Raw genomic sequence first — 15,937 nt, 5'->3', positions numbered from 1 at the left:
ACAGACAGTATAGAATGTCATGACAAATCCGCAATAAAAATCCTGGAAGTGAAAAATGCCAATCCCGTGATTCTGTTCAAGCTGAGTATACATGCAAACGTTTTCTTGCCCAAAGTCCAATTGGCAGTGACTTTGGGTGGGGGGTGGGGAGTTTCGCCTTCCTCTGCAGTGTGGGGCACAAGTCACTTGCCAGGATTAACTGGGTATATTTCACTTAATCAAGTCCCTGCCATTGCGGGGGCCTAGGGCCCTTGTGCACCTTGGCCCCTCCTGTTCTCTGCCTAAGGCCACATAACAGTTTAGTCTCCTGTGGGCTGTGATATTTTGGTTGCTGGGTTTAGTGTGCAGGTGCAGGGTGGTGTTACATAAAAACACAGGAACAGCCATACTGGGTCAGACCAAAGGTCCATCTACCCTGTATCCTGTCTTCCGACAGTGGCCAATGCCAGGTGCCCCAGAAGGAATGAACAGAACAGGTTAATCATCAAGTTCTCTCTCCTGTCGCCCAGGCCCAGCTGCTGGTGTTGGTGGCCTGTGATAAACAGGAGGTTTAATGAACCCCCTCTGGCCTTAAACTCTATGACTAGGTGCCTATTTGTATCTCTAGGCACCTGAGTACCTTTAGAAATCTGGTCCTTACATCCATTAGCTTGGAGTTCATGGTGGACTCAAACTTCTTACATGGTCCAGCTACTACAGTGGGAGAAAGGCCTGTACTGCGTTAATATGGTTTTGCTTCTAACCCATTCTAGCATGAAGCAGTACTGAGATCAGTTAGGGGGTTGCCACTTCCCCGTGCACTGAAGGCAAAGCACTGCAGCAGGTATGGCTGGCGAAAGGATGGGCAAGGGGAAATCCCCTCAGCGTTTGGGAATCTTACCGCTCAAATAGCTTCTCTTCAACTTCCTTCAGCCTTTTCATTCCAGCGCTTTTTTGCCAGTCGTCCTGCATTGCTAAATTCATCTGGAATATTTTCTCAAACTGCGCTCCCCTGTCTGCAATCCACCTGAAACATTATTAAAAAAGTCTCTCCTATGATTCATGGATGAATCTACCTCCCACTCCCCTACTTTGTCAGTTTGTCCCTGGGTTTCTTTAACCACAGCTCCAGCGTGGTGGGCTGTCTAACATGACTCCCTCTCCCTGCCAGCCACAGAGCTGCTGGAGGCTGTGACAAAGTTAATGACTTTCACGTGGACTGAGAGCACTAACTGAGCCAGAAACCCTGTGGTGCTTAGAAACCCCACACAGCCTTGGGCAGATCTGGCTGCTCTTGGCAGAGCCTATGAAGGCCACCAGCTCAGCTGAGAAGATTAACTACAAATTCAGGCGCTTGTCTGAAATGTTCAGCCAGAAATGGGCCCAATCCACAAAGTTCAGCTCTGTTAATCCCAGCAGAAGTTAATCCCAGCAGAAGGCTCCAAGTCTCTCCACTTAGACCTGATCCAGCAAAGCACTTAAGCACAGGCTTAATTTTAAGCATGTGAATAGTTCCCACTGAAGACAGTAGGACTACACATATGCTTAACTTTAAGCCTGTGCCTAAATGCTTTGCTAGACGTGGGCCTTAAAGAGGAGAAAATGCACCTCAGAGCCCTGTGCTGAAATTTCATTATTGCTGTTGAGTTCTCTCAAGGCTTCATGTGAAATGGTGTACTGGATTGAGCTGCAGGCTTACTCTCTCTTGGCTCTCTGCAGCATATCAGCTTCTCTCCTCTGCTCCACCAGCTGATTGAGGATAGCTGTCCTCTTCCGCTCGGCTGAGGCGTGCAGCTGGTGCTTGTAGAACTCCTGCGCTCGCTTCCTTTTTTCTGCAAGCTTCTCATTGGTCATATCACTCTTCCCAAAGATGAGATCTGCTGAGTCAGGCTCACAGACCGGCAACTGTATCGGCTTCAACTTTATCTGTATTAGGTTGATATGAAGATTTTACCATGATGGAACTAACCTCATGCATGGCTCTGAAAACTTTGAATGACAGAAGCTAGGGATGGGAAAAGACCTATTAAATCAGCTAATCCACTTTCTCAATTCTGGATTTAAATGCCACACCCAGTGAGGATTCTACCACTTCCCTTGATTATTTTATAGTTCAGTGTCAGGAAGCATTTTTTATTGATATTCAAGTCCATATTTTTCCTTATTAAATATCACCTTATAGAGGAGACAGCACGATGTAGTACAGGGGTCGGCAACCTATGGCACGCGTGCCAAAGATGGCACGCGAGCCAATTTTTAATGGCATGCTGGGGCCTGCCGGGACTCCAGTATGCCATTAAAAATCCTGCCCGGCGCGGCAAGCCGCCAGCCCCTCTCCTGCCTTCTCCCCCTTCCCCTGGAGCCCTGCCACCGCGCGCGCAGCGCTCTGGGGGACGGGGCTGCGCACTCCCACAGGGCAGCGTTTGGCTCCATGGGGAGGGAAAGATGCTCTCCGCTCATCCAGAGCCTTGCCGCCGCGCGTGCAGCGCTCTGAGTGGCAGGGTGGGGCTGCGCACGCGGCGGCAAGGCTCCGGATGAGCAGGGAGCCTCATGGTAAGGGGTCCGGGGCCGGAAGGGGTTGGATAAGGGGTGGGGGCAGTCAGGGGACAGGGAGCAGGGTGGGTGGGATGGGGGCTGGGATCCCGGGGGGGTGGTTAGGGGCGGGGGCGTCTCTGGAGGGGCAATCAGGGAGCAGGGGTTGGATGGGGCATGGGAGTCCCAGGGTCTGTTAGGGTGAGGGGTGGATAGGGGTCAGGGCAGTCAAGGGACAGGGAGCAAGGAGGGTCCTGGGGGCAGTTAGGGTGGAGGGTCTCTGGAGGGGTGGTCAGTGGACAAGAGCTGGGGGTTAGATGAGTCGGGAGTTCTGGGAGGGGCTGTCAGGAGGTAGGGGTGTGGAGAGGGGTTGAGGCAGGCAGGGAGGCGGGGTTTATGGGTCCAGTGTTCTGGGGGTCGTGTCAGGGGGCGGGGAGCGGTTGGTTGGGGCATGGGAGTCCAGGGGGTTCTGTCTGGGTGTCGGGGTGTGGATAAGGGTTGGGGCAGTCAGGGGACAGGTAGGGGTAGGGAGGCTTAGATAGGGGGTGGGGTCCCAGGAGGGGATAGTTGGGACAAGGAGCAGGGGGAGTTGGGGGTTTTGGGGGGGAGCAGTCACCCAGCCCTCTGCCCTGAGCCCTGGCCCCCACACACACACACCCAGCCCTCTGCCCTGAGTCCTGAACCCCCCCCACACACACAGCCCTCTGCCCTGAGCCCTGCACCCCCCCACACACCCCTGTCCCCGGCCCTGAGCCCTGTACCACCCAGCCCTCTGTGGACTCCTTCACACACCCCCCATGACCCCAGCCCTGACTCTGGCACCCCCACACATACCCAGCCCCGCCTCTGCCCTGACACCTGCATCCCCTCACATGCCCCCAGCCCTCACTCTTGCACCCCACCACATCCCCAGCCCCACGTCCCATGCACCCGCACATCCCCACCCCACCCTGAGCACCAAACGGGAGCTCCTGCACCCCCACCCCCCACATTCCCACCTGCACCCCTCACACCAAATGGGAGCTGCCCAGGTACGTGCCCCACACCCAAACCTCCTGCCCCAACCCTGAGCCCCCTCCCTCAATCTAGCTCCTGGGCAGACCCTTCACCCCCAGCCCTGTGCTCAGTGCCCTCCCACCCTCAGCTCAGTGCAGAGAGAGGAAGAGAATGGGCCAGAACCAGGGGGAAGGTAGGTACCCACTGTATGTGGGCAGGGCCGGGACCCCAGACTGGCAGCAGGCTGAGCAAGTCCAGCAGCCGGGATCCCGGCTGGCAGGAGCCAGCGGATGGAACCCCTGAGCGGCAGTGGGCTGAGCCACTCAGCCCACTGCCGGTCTGGGGTCCTGGCCACTGGCCCTGCACGGCCCGCTGCCGGTCTGGGGTTCTGGCTGCCGGATCCTTCCCAGCTGGGATCCTGGCCACAGGTCCCACTCAGCCCACTGCCGGTCTGGGGTCCCGGCCGCCTGCACTGCACAGCCCGCTGCCGGTCTGGGGTTCTGGCTGCCAGACCCTTCCCAGCTGGGGTCCTGGCCACAGGTCCCACTCAGCCCGCTGCTGGCCTAGGTGAACAGAACCCCAGACCAGCAGCGGGCTGAACGGGCCGGCGGCATAAGATCAACATTTTAATTTAATTTTAAATGAAGCTTCTTAAACATTTTTCAAAACCTTGTTTATTTTACAATACAACACTAGTTATATAATATAGACTTGTAGAGAGAGACCTTCTAAAAAACATTAAAATGTATTACCGGCACATGAAACCTTAAATTAGAGTGAATAAATGAAGACTCGGCACACCACTTCTGAAAGGTTGCCGACCCCTGATGTAGTGGATAAGGCATAGGACTGGGAATCAGGACACTATGCCACTGACCTGTTCTGTGACCTTGGGCAAATCCCTTCACCTCTCTGTGCCTCTGTTTCCCCTCCTGCCCTTTGTGTGTTTTGTCCATTTAGTCTGTAAGATTTTCAGGGCAGGGACTGAATGCTACCTAAGCTCTTGAAATCTAGTGGCAATTTCATTCAAAATTTCTCAAAAAATTCCATGATGACTTTGTATAGCTCTACTCAATCCAAACAGATACCTCTAGATAACTAGTTTGAGGGGGGACGGGCTATTTTCTCAGCCAGCAATAGAAACATTGGAAACATTGTAAACTGTGCCTCATTTTAGGTGTTAAATAGACTCACCATCTTAACAGCTTTAAAATACTGGCTATAGTGATAATTCTTAAAACTTCGGAAGATCTTATTATGGCTTAGATCATTATAGAGTTTTTTAATATGTCACTTCAGACATGGTATATTTCCACCTTTCTCCATAACTTGCTGAGAAACATTCCAGTTTTTAAAGACACATCACTTAGCCACATAATAGGTAGGAAAGTTATTAAACACAGTATTTTTTTCCATTTAAAAAACTTTGTCACTATCAGGTCAGTGGCCCTGGCCTGGTGAGCGACACATAATTATTAATCACAAGTTTTTACCTGTGTATCCAAGGCCCTCTTATAGCACTGCATTTCTTCCATCTTGCCCTTCAGATATTTAGCTCTTTGGGCAGCTAGCCTAGAAATAAAAATACAAAAGAGACAAAAGAGTTTTACTGAGATGATATTTCCAAGAAATAAGTGTGCAGGATTCATCCAGGCATGGCCTGTGAAATACAGACCTGCCAATAGTACATCTGAGTCCACAACACTTAGCTACCGGTTTTAGCCCATGATTCTCTCCCTTACCAAGATGGCTCTGCTCCCTCAAAAATTATTATAACAATAATTATTAATGATGATGACTTCCATGATAGAGTAAGACAACTTATGACACTGAGCTTGAGCTGTGTGCATCACCCTGGCTTACATGTGATAATATAGCAACAAATCACTGGCCATGTCCAGTGCCGGGTTTACAATGGCTCCAGTGGCTCTATGGAGACGGGCCCATGCTCAGAAGGGGCCCCAGCCTGCTCCGCCTGCACTGCACCCCGAGACCCTACTGGCTCCCCCTGCCCACCACTTGCTTCTCTCGGCCTGCCCGCCAGCTGGCCAAGGGCTCTTCTCTGCCCCCTGGCCCCACCCCCCTGGCCGGACCCCAGGGCACCTCTGGCTCCCAGCAGTCTCTGCTTCCCACCACCTGTGGGGGCCCCACCTGTCTCCCCAGAGCTGAGCCGCCTGGGACTGGAGCAGAAGCCTGGCCAGTCTTAGCCAGGTGTGTGTGGGGGGGAGAAACAGTGCGGGAAGCTTGGCTGGGCACCTCCAGGCAAGTGCGTCTGGAGGGAGCCTGCCCAGGGCAGGTCCTGGCCTGGCTGATCACGCCACTCCCGAGGGGATGGAGCAATTCCCGGCCCTGGGACCAGCCCTGGCTGCGCTGCTGGCTCAGCCCGGCAGACACAGTCGCCTCCCAGCAGGCTGGTGAGTGTGGCCAGGAGGCAGGAAGGGGGCAGGGAAGATCTGTGTTTTTGGGGCACTAGGGAGTGGGGGTTCTGTGGGGGGTGCTGGGCAGTTGTGGGGCTGTGGGCAGTGGTGGTGTTGTGCAGGGCGCTGTACATTTGTGGGTGCGTCTGGGGGGGCACTGGGCATAGTGGGTCCGGGGGGGCTCTGGCCATAGGAAGTTGGGGGGTTTTGAGTGAAGGGGGGGCTGTGTGGTGTGGCGTAGAACTGCCCCCAAGGGGAAGGGACACGCTGGCAGCACAGGGCTGGGCAGGCCACTGTGCGTCTGGCAACTGCCAGTTTGTAAATAGTGCCCTCGCATTGGGCAGAGCGGGGCCGCCCCTGCCATGCCAGGCCCCATTGCCTCTGGCTGGCCCCTCGCTCCGGGGACTGACCTCCCCACGTCAGGCCCCATTGCCTCTGGCTGGCCCCTCGCTCCGGGGACTGACCTCCCCACGTCAGGCCCCATTGCCTCTGGCTGGCCCCTCGCTCCGGGGACTGACCTCCCCACGCCATGCTCCATTGCCTCTGACTGGCCCCTCGCTCTGGGGACTGACCTCCCCGCGCCATGCTCCATTGCCTCTGGCTGGCCCCTCGCTCCGGGGACTGACCTCCCCGCGCCATGCTCCATTGCCTCTGGCTGGCCCCTCGCTCCGGGGACTGACCTCCCCGCGCCATGCTCCATTGCCTCTGGCTGGCCCCTCGCTCCGGGGACTGACCTCCCCGCGCCCTGCCCCCTTGCCTCTGGCTGGCCCCTCGCTCCGGGGACTGACCTCCCCGCGCCATGCCCCATTGCCTCTGGCTGGCCCCTCGCTCCGGGGACTGACCTCCCCGCGCCATGCCCCATTGCCTCTGGCTGGCCCCTCGCTCCGGGGACTGACCTCCCCGCGCCATGCCCCATTGCCTCTGGCTGGCCCCTCGCTCCGGGGACTGACCTCCCCGCGCCATGCTCCATTGCCTCTGGCTGGCCTCGCTCCGGGACTGACCTCCCGCGCCATGCCCCATTGCCTCTGGCTGGCCTCGCTCCGGGACTGACCTCCCGCGCCATGCTCCATTGCCTCTGGCTGGCCTCGCTCCGGGACTGACCTCCCGCGCCATGCTCCATTGCCTCTGGCTGGCCTCGCTCCGGGACTGACCTCCCCGCGCCATGCTCCAGTGGCTCGGGCTGGCGCCTCGCTCCGGGGACTGACCTCCCCGCGCCATGCCCCATTGCCTCTGGCTGGCCCCTCGCTCCGGGGACTGACCTCCCCGCGCCATGCTCCATTGCCTCTGGCTGGCCCCTCGCTCCGGGGACTGACCTCCCCGCGCCATGCTCCATTGCCTCTGGCTGGCCCCTCGCTCCGGGGACTGACCTCCCCGCGCCATGCCCCATTGCCTCTGGCTGGCCCCTCGCTCCGGGGACTGACCTCCCCGCGCCATGCTCCATTGCCTCTGGCTGGCCCATCGGTCCGGGGACTGACCTCCCCGCGTCATGCTCCATTGCCTCTGGCTGGCCCCTCGCTCCGGGGACTGACCTCCCCGCGTCATGCTTTATTGCCTCTGGCTGGCCCCTCGCTCCGGGACTGACCTCCCGCGCCATGCCCCATTGCCTCTGGCTGGCCTCGCTCCGGGGACTGACCTCCCCGCGCCATGCTCCATTGCCTCTGGCTGGCCCCTCGCTCCGGGGACTGACCTCCCCGCGCCATGCTCCATTGCCTCTGACTGGCCCCTCGCTCCGGGGACTGACCTCCCCGCGCCATGCTCCATTGCCTCTGACTGGCCCCTCGCTCTGGGGACTGACCTCCCCGCGCCATGCTCCATTGCCTCTGGCTGGCCCCTCGCTCCGGGGACTGACCTCCCCACGCCTTGCCCCATTGCCTCTGGCTGGCCCCTCGCTCCGGGGACTGACCTCCCCACGCCATGCCCCATTGTCTCTGGCTGGCCCCTCGCTCCGGGGACTGACCTCCCCGGGCCATGCCCCATTGCCTCTGGCTGGCCCCTCGCTCCGGGGACTGACCTCCCCACGCCATGCCCCATTGCCGCCATGGGGGCCCACAAATATGTTTGGCACTGGGCCCACAAAAGGTTAATCTAGCCCTGGCCATGTCAGATTATTAGGATTGTCACTATGCTGCTGCATATCTTGGCAGCTTGGAATTTCCTAAATTCAGCAGGAATTGAACTGAGACCTTCTCATGCTCCAAAAACACAGTCAGCCCCTACAATCTGATCCAAAGGAAACCTCCATTGGCCATTAGCAGTATAGGGCCTATGACACACAATGTAAATGATCTGATTCCATCTGGCAGGGGGCAATAATATCCATACAGTGAACCCGAGCCAGCTAGTTTGTTAAATTACTGTCCTTGTGTTTGAAGAGGCAAAAAAAAAAAACAGTTCACAAGTGACTGAACCTCTAGAATTTCCTACCATACGTGTAAAGTTCATCTGTGTAGGAGACAGAGCATTCTCAGGGCCAGTCAGAGACCATGGGATGAACTCCCCTAGGAACCAAGAACCATCACAAACCTCCCCCTACCTTCCACTCCAAATGCAAGGACCACTTCTTCCACCTGCCTTCTCTAATACAAACACAGAGTAGCATGTAGGTAAACAACATACAACACAAAACTGAACCCAGACCAAATCGAGATGTTACACTGCACATATAATCATATCACTTTATACAGGACTGGAAGGCACTCTGATACTATGGCAATAAGAATCTACATAGAAGTGAACGCTATATAGAATAGGAAGGTGAGGCGATAACATTTTATTGTAGAGAATGCTGATTGGAGTAATTCTATAATGGAATGAAATGGCTGCTACCCATTGCCCTGATTGGTTCAGAGTGCCTGCTTGTAAATGAGATGCAGGGCAGACACACTAAACCAGAGTTGACTCCTCATGGTTACAATGTCCTTGTTCACCATTTCACGTATTTTTCTTTTCAAATCCCATACAGTGGTTCAGCTGGAATTTTAGCTCTGGCTACAAAAACCTTTAGCTCAAATCAGTATGGAAGCTAGTGCCACGTTATTAGCCTCTCCTCCACACCCACGCACATAAATTCTGCCTAAATTGCTTGTAGGGATGTTGCATTACACTCACAGCACACAAACATTGTTAAATCTGCATCTTTACTACTCTCTGAACCAGATTCTGATTTCAGTTACATTAGTGTAAAACCAAAAGTGTCTCCATTGACTTCAATGGATTTACATCAGCATCAGCTTAATCAGAATCTAGATCCTTATGTTTATTTGTGAGTTTAATATTACTTTCTTCTACCTTAGCACTGAATAAGACACATAAAAACAGTCCTGACCCCCAAGAAGACCCTTTTCTACCATACAAGAGTAATCCAAGTCACTTTGAACTCAACAATCCTGATCTTTGTGCCACTTCATATAACGCAGCAGTGGCTTCCCCTCATTCCCCATACTAACTGTATAGGAGTGAACTGGTGAATGTAGATTTTTAAGGATATTTATAGGATGGTTTGCTGTTGTATTTCAATATGTATCTCTTTGACCTGTACTGTAGAACTGACCTGTAACATCAGGTGCTTAGACACCAGTAGTGTGTGGAATGATTCGATAGGTTAGACTGGATAGAGACACAATAGAAATATTTTAAAATCATGTCTGATCACATTCTCAAGGGGGTTCCAATCCAGCATTCAAAACAGGACAGGACAAGGGGCAGGTAACATTTTTCATGCATATACTTCTTTCATTGACACATGCCTTTTTCAGGCCACCAAAGCTATTCATGAAATTCAGGTCGAATTCAGTGAACGGTTTCAGCTGGAGAAAAAATGGAAAAGAAAAATCTGAAATGTTGGAATGGTCCGTTTCCAAATGTCATTTCAAATGGACATTTGAAACATTCCGTTTCAGCCCGAACACAACCTTTTTTGTTTTGGCGAGAAAAAATGAAAAACTCAGTTTCAGTTTGACACTAAGTGGTTTGGCAACAGAACCAAAAAATCAATTTTTCACTCAGCTCTAAACAAGACTGGCTTAATTACCATTGCCTCTGGGTCCTAACTCTAGTGCCAAGGGCAAGAGACATGTAGAATGGACCCACTCCCACCAGCACCACACCCAGCTCCTACCCTAGGCAGAGACAACAGGCAGACTTACTCTTCCGCAAGCTGCACTTGTTCCAGCCGATCCATCAGCTCTTTGTCCTGCTTTTGTTTTGCTTCCTTCTCCTTCTTCTCCTCCATTTGCTTCAACAACTCTTGTGAATACTCCTCTTGCTTGATGTACGGGGGAGGGCTGGGCGGCCGTTTCACAAAAACAAATGATTTCTGCAAGGAAAGAAACATGGTTCACGTCTGATGGGAGAAACAAGATAGAAGACGATACCATGAAAACATGGCATAATTTCCTTAAATACGAACACTACGGAATCATTTCAGGCAGAGATGCATTTGCAGTATCCAGAAAGGAGACAATCCCATCAGAACCAGGGGAATCACCCCAAAATTCCCCTTGGGTTGGTGGCAAAATGTTGACAAAGGTCTCACTAATGCACCCAAGTAGCACCACTACTATCACTATTTTTATTACTGTGCTTCTAGTTCACGGTGCTAGATAATGTTCACTTACATCGCAGGGAAGAATAATTCCTTCCATTACAGGAATTACTGGTGACGTCCTGTGGCCTGTGTTAGGCACGTCAGACTAAATGATGACAAAATCTGAGCATCACTGCTAAATGCATTAATAGTCTCCCTTGCTGAAAGTTCTCACACTGAAAGGGTTTGTCTATTAATTCTTTGGGTGACCCAGTTTTTGATGTTTCTTTCCATGTTATATATGCTAATGGAAAGTCAATACACAGCTTGGGCAGAAAAGTTACCAGGATGAGACTAGTCTTTTTAAAAAAACAAAACAAAACAAAAGCTCTTACATAAAATTCTGTGGATTTTTCATTCTTGTGGTTTCTCATTGCTTCAGCCACCCCCAGGTTAAAGGCAGCAGTTTTTTGGTTCTGTTCTCTGTTTGCCAAGAATTTCATCTATCGTGGGAGGAGAAGAAAAGAGGCATTTTAAATGAAGGTGTGAACAAAAGTAATGTCACTGCACAGCCAGGAAATCCTCCAGTAATGACATTTCTATTCTCTGGACATACAGTTTAAAGTTCTTCCTTTTATAATGAAATAGATAATTCTGTACATTAAAGGCCTTAGCCCCAGCCCATTGAAGTCAGTGGAAAGACTCCCATGGATATCAATGGGCTTTGGATCAAGTCCTAATAGTTTAGGTCCTAATATTATTTACTGCACCATTAAAAGATTAGATTTACATAAAATAAGAATATTACTGATAACATTTTAATACTTTCTAAAACTAATATATTTATAGTGAATAATGATAATACCACTTAGCTCTCTACAACACTTTTCATCCCATAGCCCTAAAACTGCTTTACAAAGGGAGTATCATCATCTTCTCTTTACAGATGGAGAAACTGAAGCACAAAGATTAAATGATTTACCCAGGGTTACACAGCAGGTCAGTAGCAGAGCTGGGAACAGAACTCAGGTCTCCTGACCACTATGGCTCTATTTACTAGACCACACAACCTCCCCTAAGGGCACAATTCTCTTCTCCAATCCACCTAGCAGATTTGTGCGTTGATATTTTGCTGTATATTTGCAGGGATCACTTTATGTCTCTTTGAGAGTTCAGCGTTCACAACTCTTGTGATTTTATAGGCAGTCTTGTGATATTTGTTCTTTTTCTTAAGCTCCCGCTCATGAAATAATGTGATTAGGTGAGACTCTCGGCTCTCACTTTTTCTTTAAAAAAAAAGTTTCTAGCCGTCATGGGTGCAGTGAAAAGCTTGAAAATGTGACCCAAAAGCCAGGAGGCAAAAAAAAAAAAAAAAGCTAAATTTTTATTTTGTATTATAAAATCTCATTGTTTTTAAGCCATTCCCATGAGTTCTGAATATTTGGCCTGGCAATACTTGGTCTGCACATGGTGACTGAAATGCCTGCCAATGCTGAGGATCTAGCACAGGGCCTTTTGCTCCATTTAAGCCCTCAAACTCTGGGGCTAAAGTGGTGCACAGAGTCTTGGGTGGGGCCTCTTCACTGGAGCACATTTCACTCCCAGACCAGCGAATGTAAAGAACTGCCGTGCAGAGAATTCTGCTGTAAGTCTTTAGCACTCTGGGCACAAGCAGAGATTTCTGCTAAGCAACAATGGGATAGTTAAATTAAGGGCCTGATCGCAAGCCTACTGATTTCAATGGCGCTCTTACCATTGACTTCAGCTAGCTTTGGACCAAGACCTTGATGCCGCAGGTCTCTCTTTATTCCCTCATTTTTTATTTAGAATTTTTCTCTCAGAATAGCAAATAGACAAGCATCTACAGCAGTGGTTCTCAACCCACGGGCCATTTGCAGCCCAATCAGCACACAGCTGCAGCCCATGTGACAGCCTCGGGGCCATACAGGTTATATAGATATATTAATGTGAATGAGGCTCACATACCACAGAGAGAGCAGCATATGTGGCCCACAATGGCAAATAGGTTGAGACAGGGCCAGCTCCAGACCCCAGCGCGCCAAGCGCGCGCTTGGGGCGGCATTTTGCCAGCAGGGCGACAGGCGGCTCCAGTGGACCTTCTGCAGTCATGCCTGCGGGAGGTCCACCGGAGCCGCGGGACCAGCGGACCTCCCGCAGGCATGACTGCGGAGGGTACGCTGGTCCCGCGGCTCCGCTGGACCTCCCGCAGGCATGACTGCGGAGGGTTCGCTGGTCCCGCGGCTCGGGTGGACCTCCCGCAGGCATGCCTGTGGATGCTCCACCGGAGCCGCGGGACCAGCGCACCCTCCGCAGGCACATCTGCAAGAGGTCCCCCGGAGCCGCGGGACCGGCGACCGGCAGCGCGCCCCCTGCGGCATGCCACCGTGCTTGGGGCGGCCAAATTCCTAGAGCCACCCCTGGGTTGAGAACCACTGATCTACAGACACCTTTCCTGCCTACTTCTTTGAAACATTCAAAACTCAGCTCCCCCAGTAGTAGGAATCCTGTCTCTCTGAGTGCTTCAAATTGCATGGAATACCTGCTGCCTATGAAGAGCCTCTTGGTCTTTCATAGTTTGGTATTGCGCCAATATTCTGTCATCATCCAGCTCTTTCCTCCGCCTCTCTTCGCTGAAGTACACTGGTATGTTCCTCTGAGCACGCTGCATACACAGGTAGCACATTTCCTGGAGGCCCATAGAAATATAAAAGAATGCACGTTACCTTCATCTCTTTTAATTTTTCACCCTCTAGTCACCCTTCACCTATAATGAACTTCCACAAGTCTTCAGGAAAATCCAACCTTCTTACAAGTATTGTAATTAAAAATACTAGGGGGGAATTATTTCCTCTTACTAAGGGCAGCTAGAGGCACAGTTCCTGTGTAGTGGCAAAAAACCTATTTTGAAATTCAATTTGCTCCTAAATCTGTAGGCACTTCTGAAAATCTCACCCCTGATAACTATTAGCACAGCTAGATCTGGAACAGTCTGCCCATGCAAAAGATTACATGGGACCAACAGCAGGAGATAGACATGAAATTGACAAAAAAACCAAGCTACCAGCCTCTCTCTTAGAGCTTGGCAGTGGCTACACTTGCAGTGACTTGCAGGGTATGTGTAGCTACACGCTGCAGTGAAAGGCTCTGGCAGTGGGAAAAGGCTCTGGCAGCTCCCCAGTGGTGGAGCCTTTTCTCACTGCCTCCCTCTGCCAGAGCCTTTCCCTGTTGCTGGCGTCTTTCACTGTAGTGGAGAAAGGCTCTAGGAATGGGAAGGCAATGGGACACTACACTACCGAAAACAGAGACCTGGGAGGCATGGCTTGGGTGTGTAGAGTGCCACATAAGGTAATTGTTCTGGCATGTCTTTACTCACCTAAGCCTTACCTCACCGACTCCACTGCTGTTTATACCTGTGCTAGCTGAGTGTGCAATGTCTGTGCTCTATTCACTGCCCCAAGTGTAGACCTACCCTTATCAGCTATGTTGTTTTAGACTTTATAATTTCCAACCTAGAACATAAAGGAGAATCTTTCTAGAGCAGATTGGCAATCAAACTTGGAGGCAACAAAATCACAGAAGAGCCTGGTTTTACATATAGTCAGACATGCATAAACTGCACAGTTTATATATGTTAGTGAGCAGGGATCTACAGCACACACTGCAGGTGAGAGTAACAGAAAATTTTCCCAGCTGTTAGTATATTTGTTGTCTGTGTTCCGTTGGTTGGTTAGTTAAAAATCGGATAAAATAGCTAGTGGCCAAGATTAAAAAAAAATAGCCTAAAGTTAAGCTCCTAAATACATATTTAAGCTCCTAAATCAGTGGCCATTTCAACACTGCTGAGCAGCCACCAGCTCCTATTGATCTCAACAATTAATACGCCAGCATTACCAGGACATAAGCCCCAATCAGTGGTGCTGCGTGCTCAGAAATTTTGACAAATCTTATTTATGGATCCTAAATATGGATTTAGGAACCTCATTTTATACTTCTGTTTTTTTGAAGATCTGACCCAATCAGTGTTGCCAGCACTCATGGTTTGAACACAGTGGACCATCTAATCCTGTATTCTGTCTCTGACAGTGGCCAGCAGCAGAGTCGTAGATTCTAAGGCCACAAGGGACCACTGTGATCATCTAGTCTGACCTTCTACATAACACAGGCCAGCCATAGGATGCCCCCAAAATACTTCCTGTCTGAACTACAGCACATCTTGTAGATAAACATCCAGTCCTGATTTTAAAATTGCCAGTGATGGAGAATCCACCACAATCCTTGGTAAAATATTCCAATGGTTGATTACCCTCACTGTTAAAAGACACTTCAGAGGAAGGTATAAGAGCCCCTAAGTAGGCAGATGTGGGATAATCTGCCCCCCACACAAGTCTTATCCTGGTCTCTCATAGTTAGAGATTGGCTCAAACCCTGAATCACGAGGTTTAATATCCCTCTCAAAATTTTTGTTGTCATTAATTATGACAACACTGGATATTCTTGATATCCACATAAATATCTAATCCCTTTTCGAATCGAAGTGGTGTCTCCGCATTGCTTTAGTAGCTCCCAGAAAACTTCAATGTGTAAAAATAATTGACAAAATTTGCAACCTTAGCACTTGTTTTGGCAAAACACTTGTGCACAAAAGGGAAACTATTCGTTAACATTTCTATAATAATCAGGTCTCAAATACACCTCTACCTCGATATAACGCTGTCCTTGGGAGCCAAAAAATCTTACTGCGTTATAGGTGAAACTGCGTTATATTGAACTCGCTTTGATCTGCCTGGAACGCTGCTTTACCGCGTTATATCCGAATTGATGTTAAATCGGGTTGCGTTATATCAGGGTAGAGGTGTAATTTATTCCTATATGTTTCTTCAGAATACAGTCTTGATCAGGATTTACTCATACATGTATAATGAAATGCATTTTTTTAAAGTAAGATCCAATATGGCCTATAAAAACAGTACAGTAATTGAATGTTATAGTGAACAGCCATTAGGGACAGTTTTAAAATCAATCTCCAGGTAACCACATTTTGCTATGATTAAAAAGTGACATAATATGTAAATAAGATCCATATATTATACCTGTCCAGCCCTACCATGATCTTGACAAAGAGGGGATGGAGTTCTGGGTCCAGCAGCATGAATTAGGTTGGGACCGCAGTCAGTTTCTGTCTTTGAGAAACACGGAGGAGCAGGTGATGTTGCACTAGGAATACACAACAGGACATGTGCATCAGTTTATTACAAGTGCTGTGTACGGACACCAACACACTGGGCATAAGGCAGTTTTGCAATGGAGTTTGGTGCACCACTGAGAAACTAAACACATGCTCATGAATGCACACCAGAGGATAGTGTCCACACATAAAAAGGTGGCTTAAGACTAAGCTGGGCCCAAATTCTCTAAATAGTTGCTACATCCTCCAGTAAAAAGAACAAACAAAAAACCTCATTGGTGC

The 15,937-nt window shown here is 50.4% G+C and overlaps 1 protein-coding gene across 2 annotated transcripts in view; it reads right to left on the bottom strand.

Annotated features, from left to right (window-relative positions):
* CCDC81 (coiled-coil domain containing 81) overlaps positions 1-15,937 on the bottom strand; it is a 30,507-nt gene that overhangs the window by 2,125 nt on the left and 12,445 nt on the right. For both annotated transcript variants that reach the window (XM_039544702.1, XM_039544713.1), the window contains 7 exons: positions 15,561-15,684; positions 13,010-13,156; positions 10,845-10,952; positions 10,070-10,239; positions 5,001-5,079; positions 1,679-1,905; positions 881-1,006 (listed from right to left, as the gene is read on the bottom strand). In XM_039544702.1, coding sequence (XP_039400636.1) covers positions 881-1,006; positions 1,679-1,905; positions 5,001-5,079; positions 10,070-10,239; positions 10,845-10,952; positions 13,010-13,156; positions 15,561-15,684 — 981 coding nt within the window. The remainder of the gene's footprint in view (positions 1-880; positions 1,007-1,678; positions 1,906-5,000; positions 5,080-10,069; positions 10,240-10,844; positions 10,953-13,009; positions 13,157-15,560; positions 15,685-15,937) is intronic.

This window comes from Mauremys reevesii, linkage group 1 (genome assembly GCF_016161935.1).
Source record: "Mauremys reevesii isolate NIE-2019 linkage group 1, ASM1616193v1, whole genome shotgun sequence".
In the NCBI taxonomy this organism is placed as follows: Eukaryota; Metazoa; Chordata; order Testudines; family Geoemydidae; genus Mauremys; species Mauremys reevesii.
This window is presented reverse-complemented; position numbering and strand designations above follow the sequence as displayed.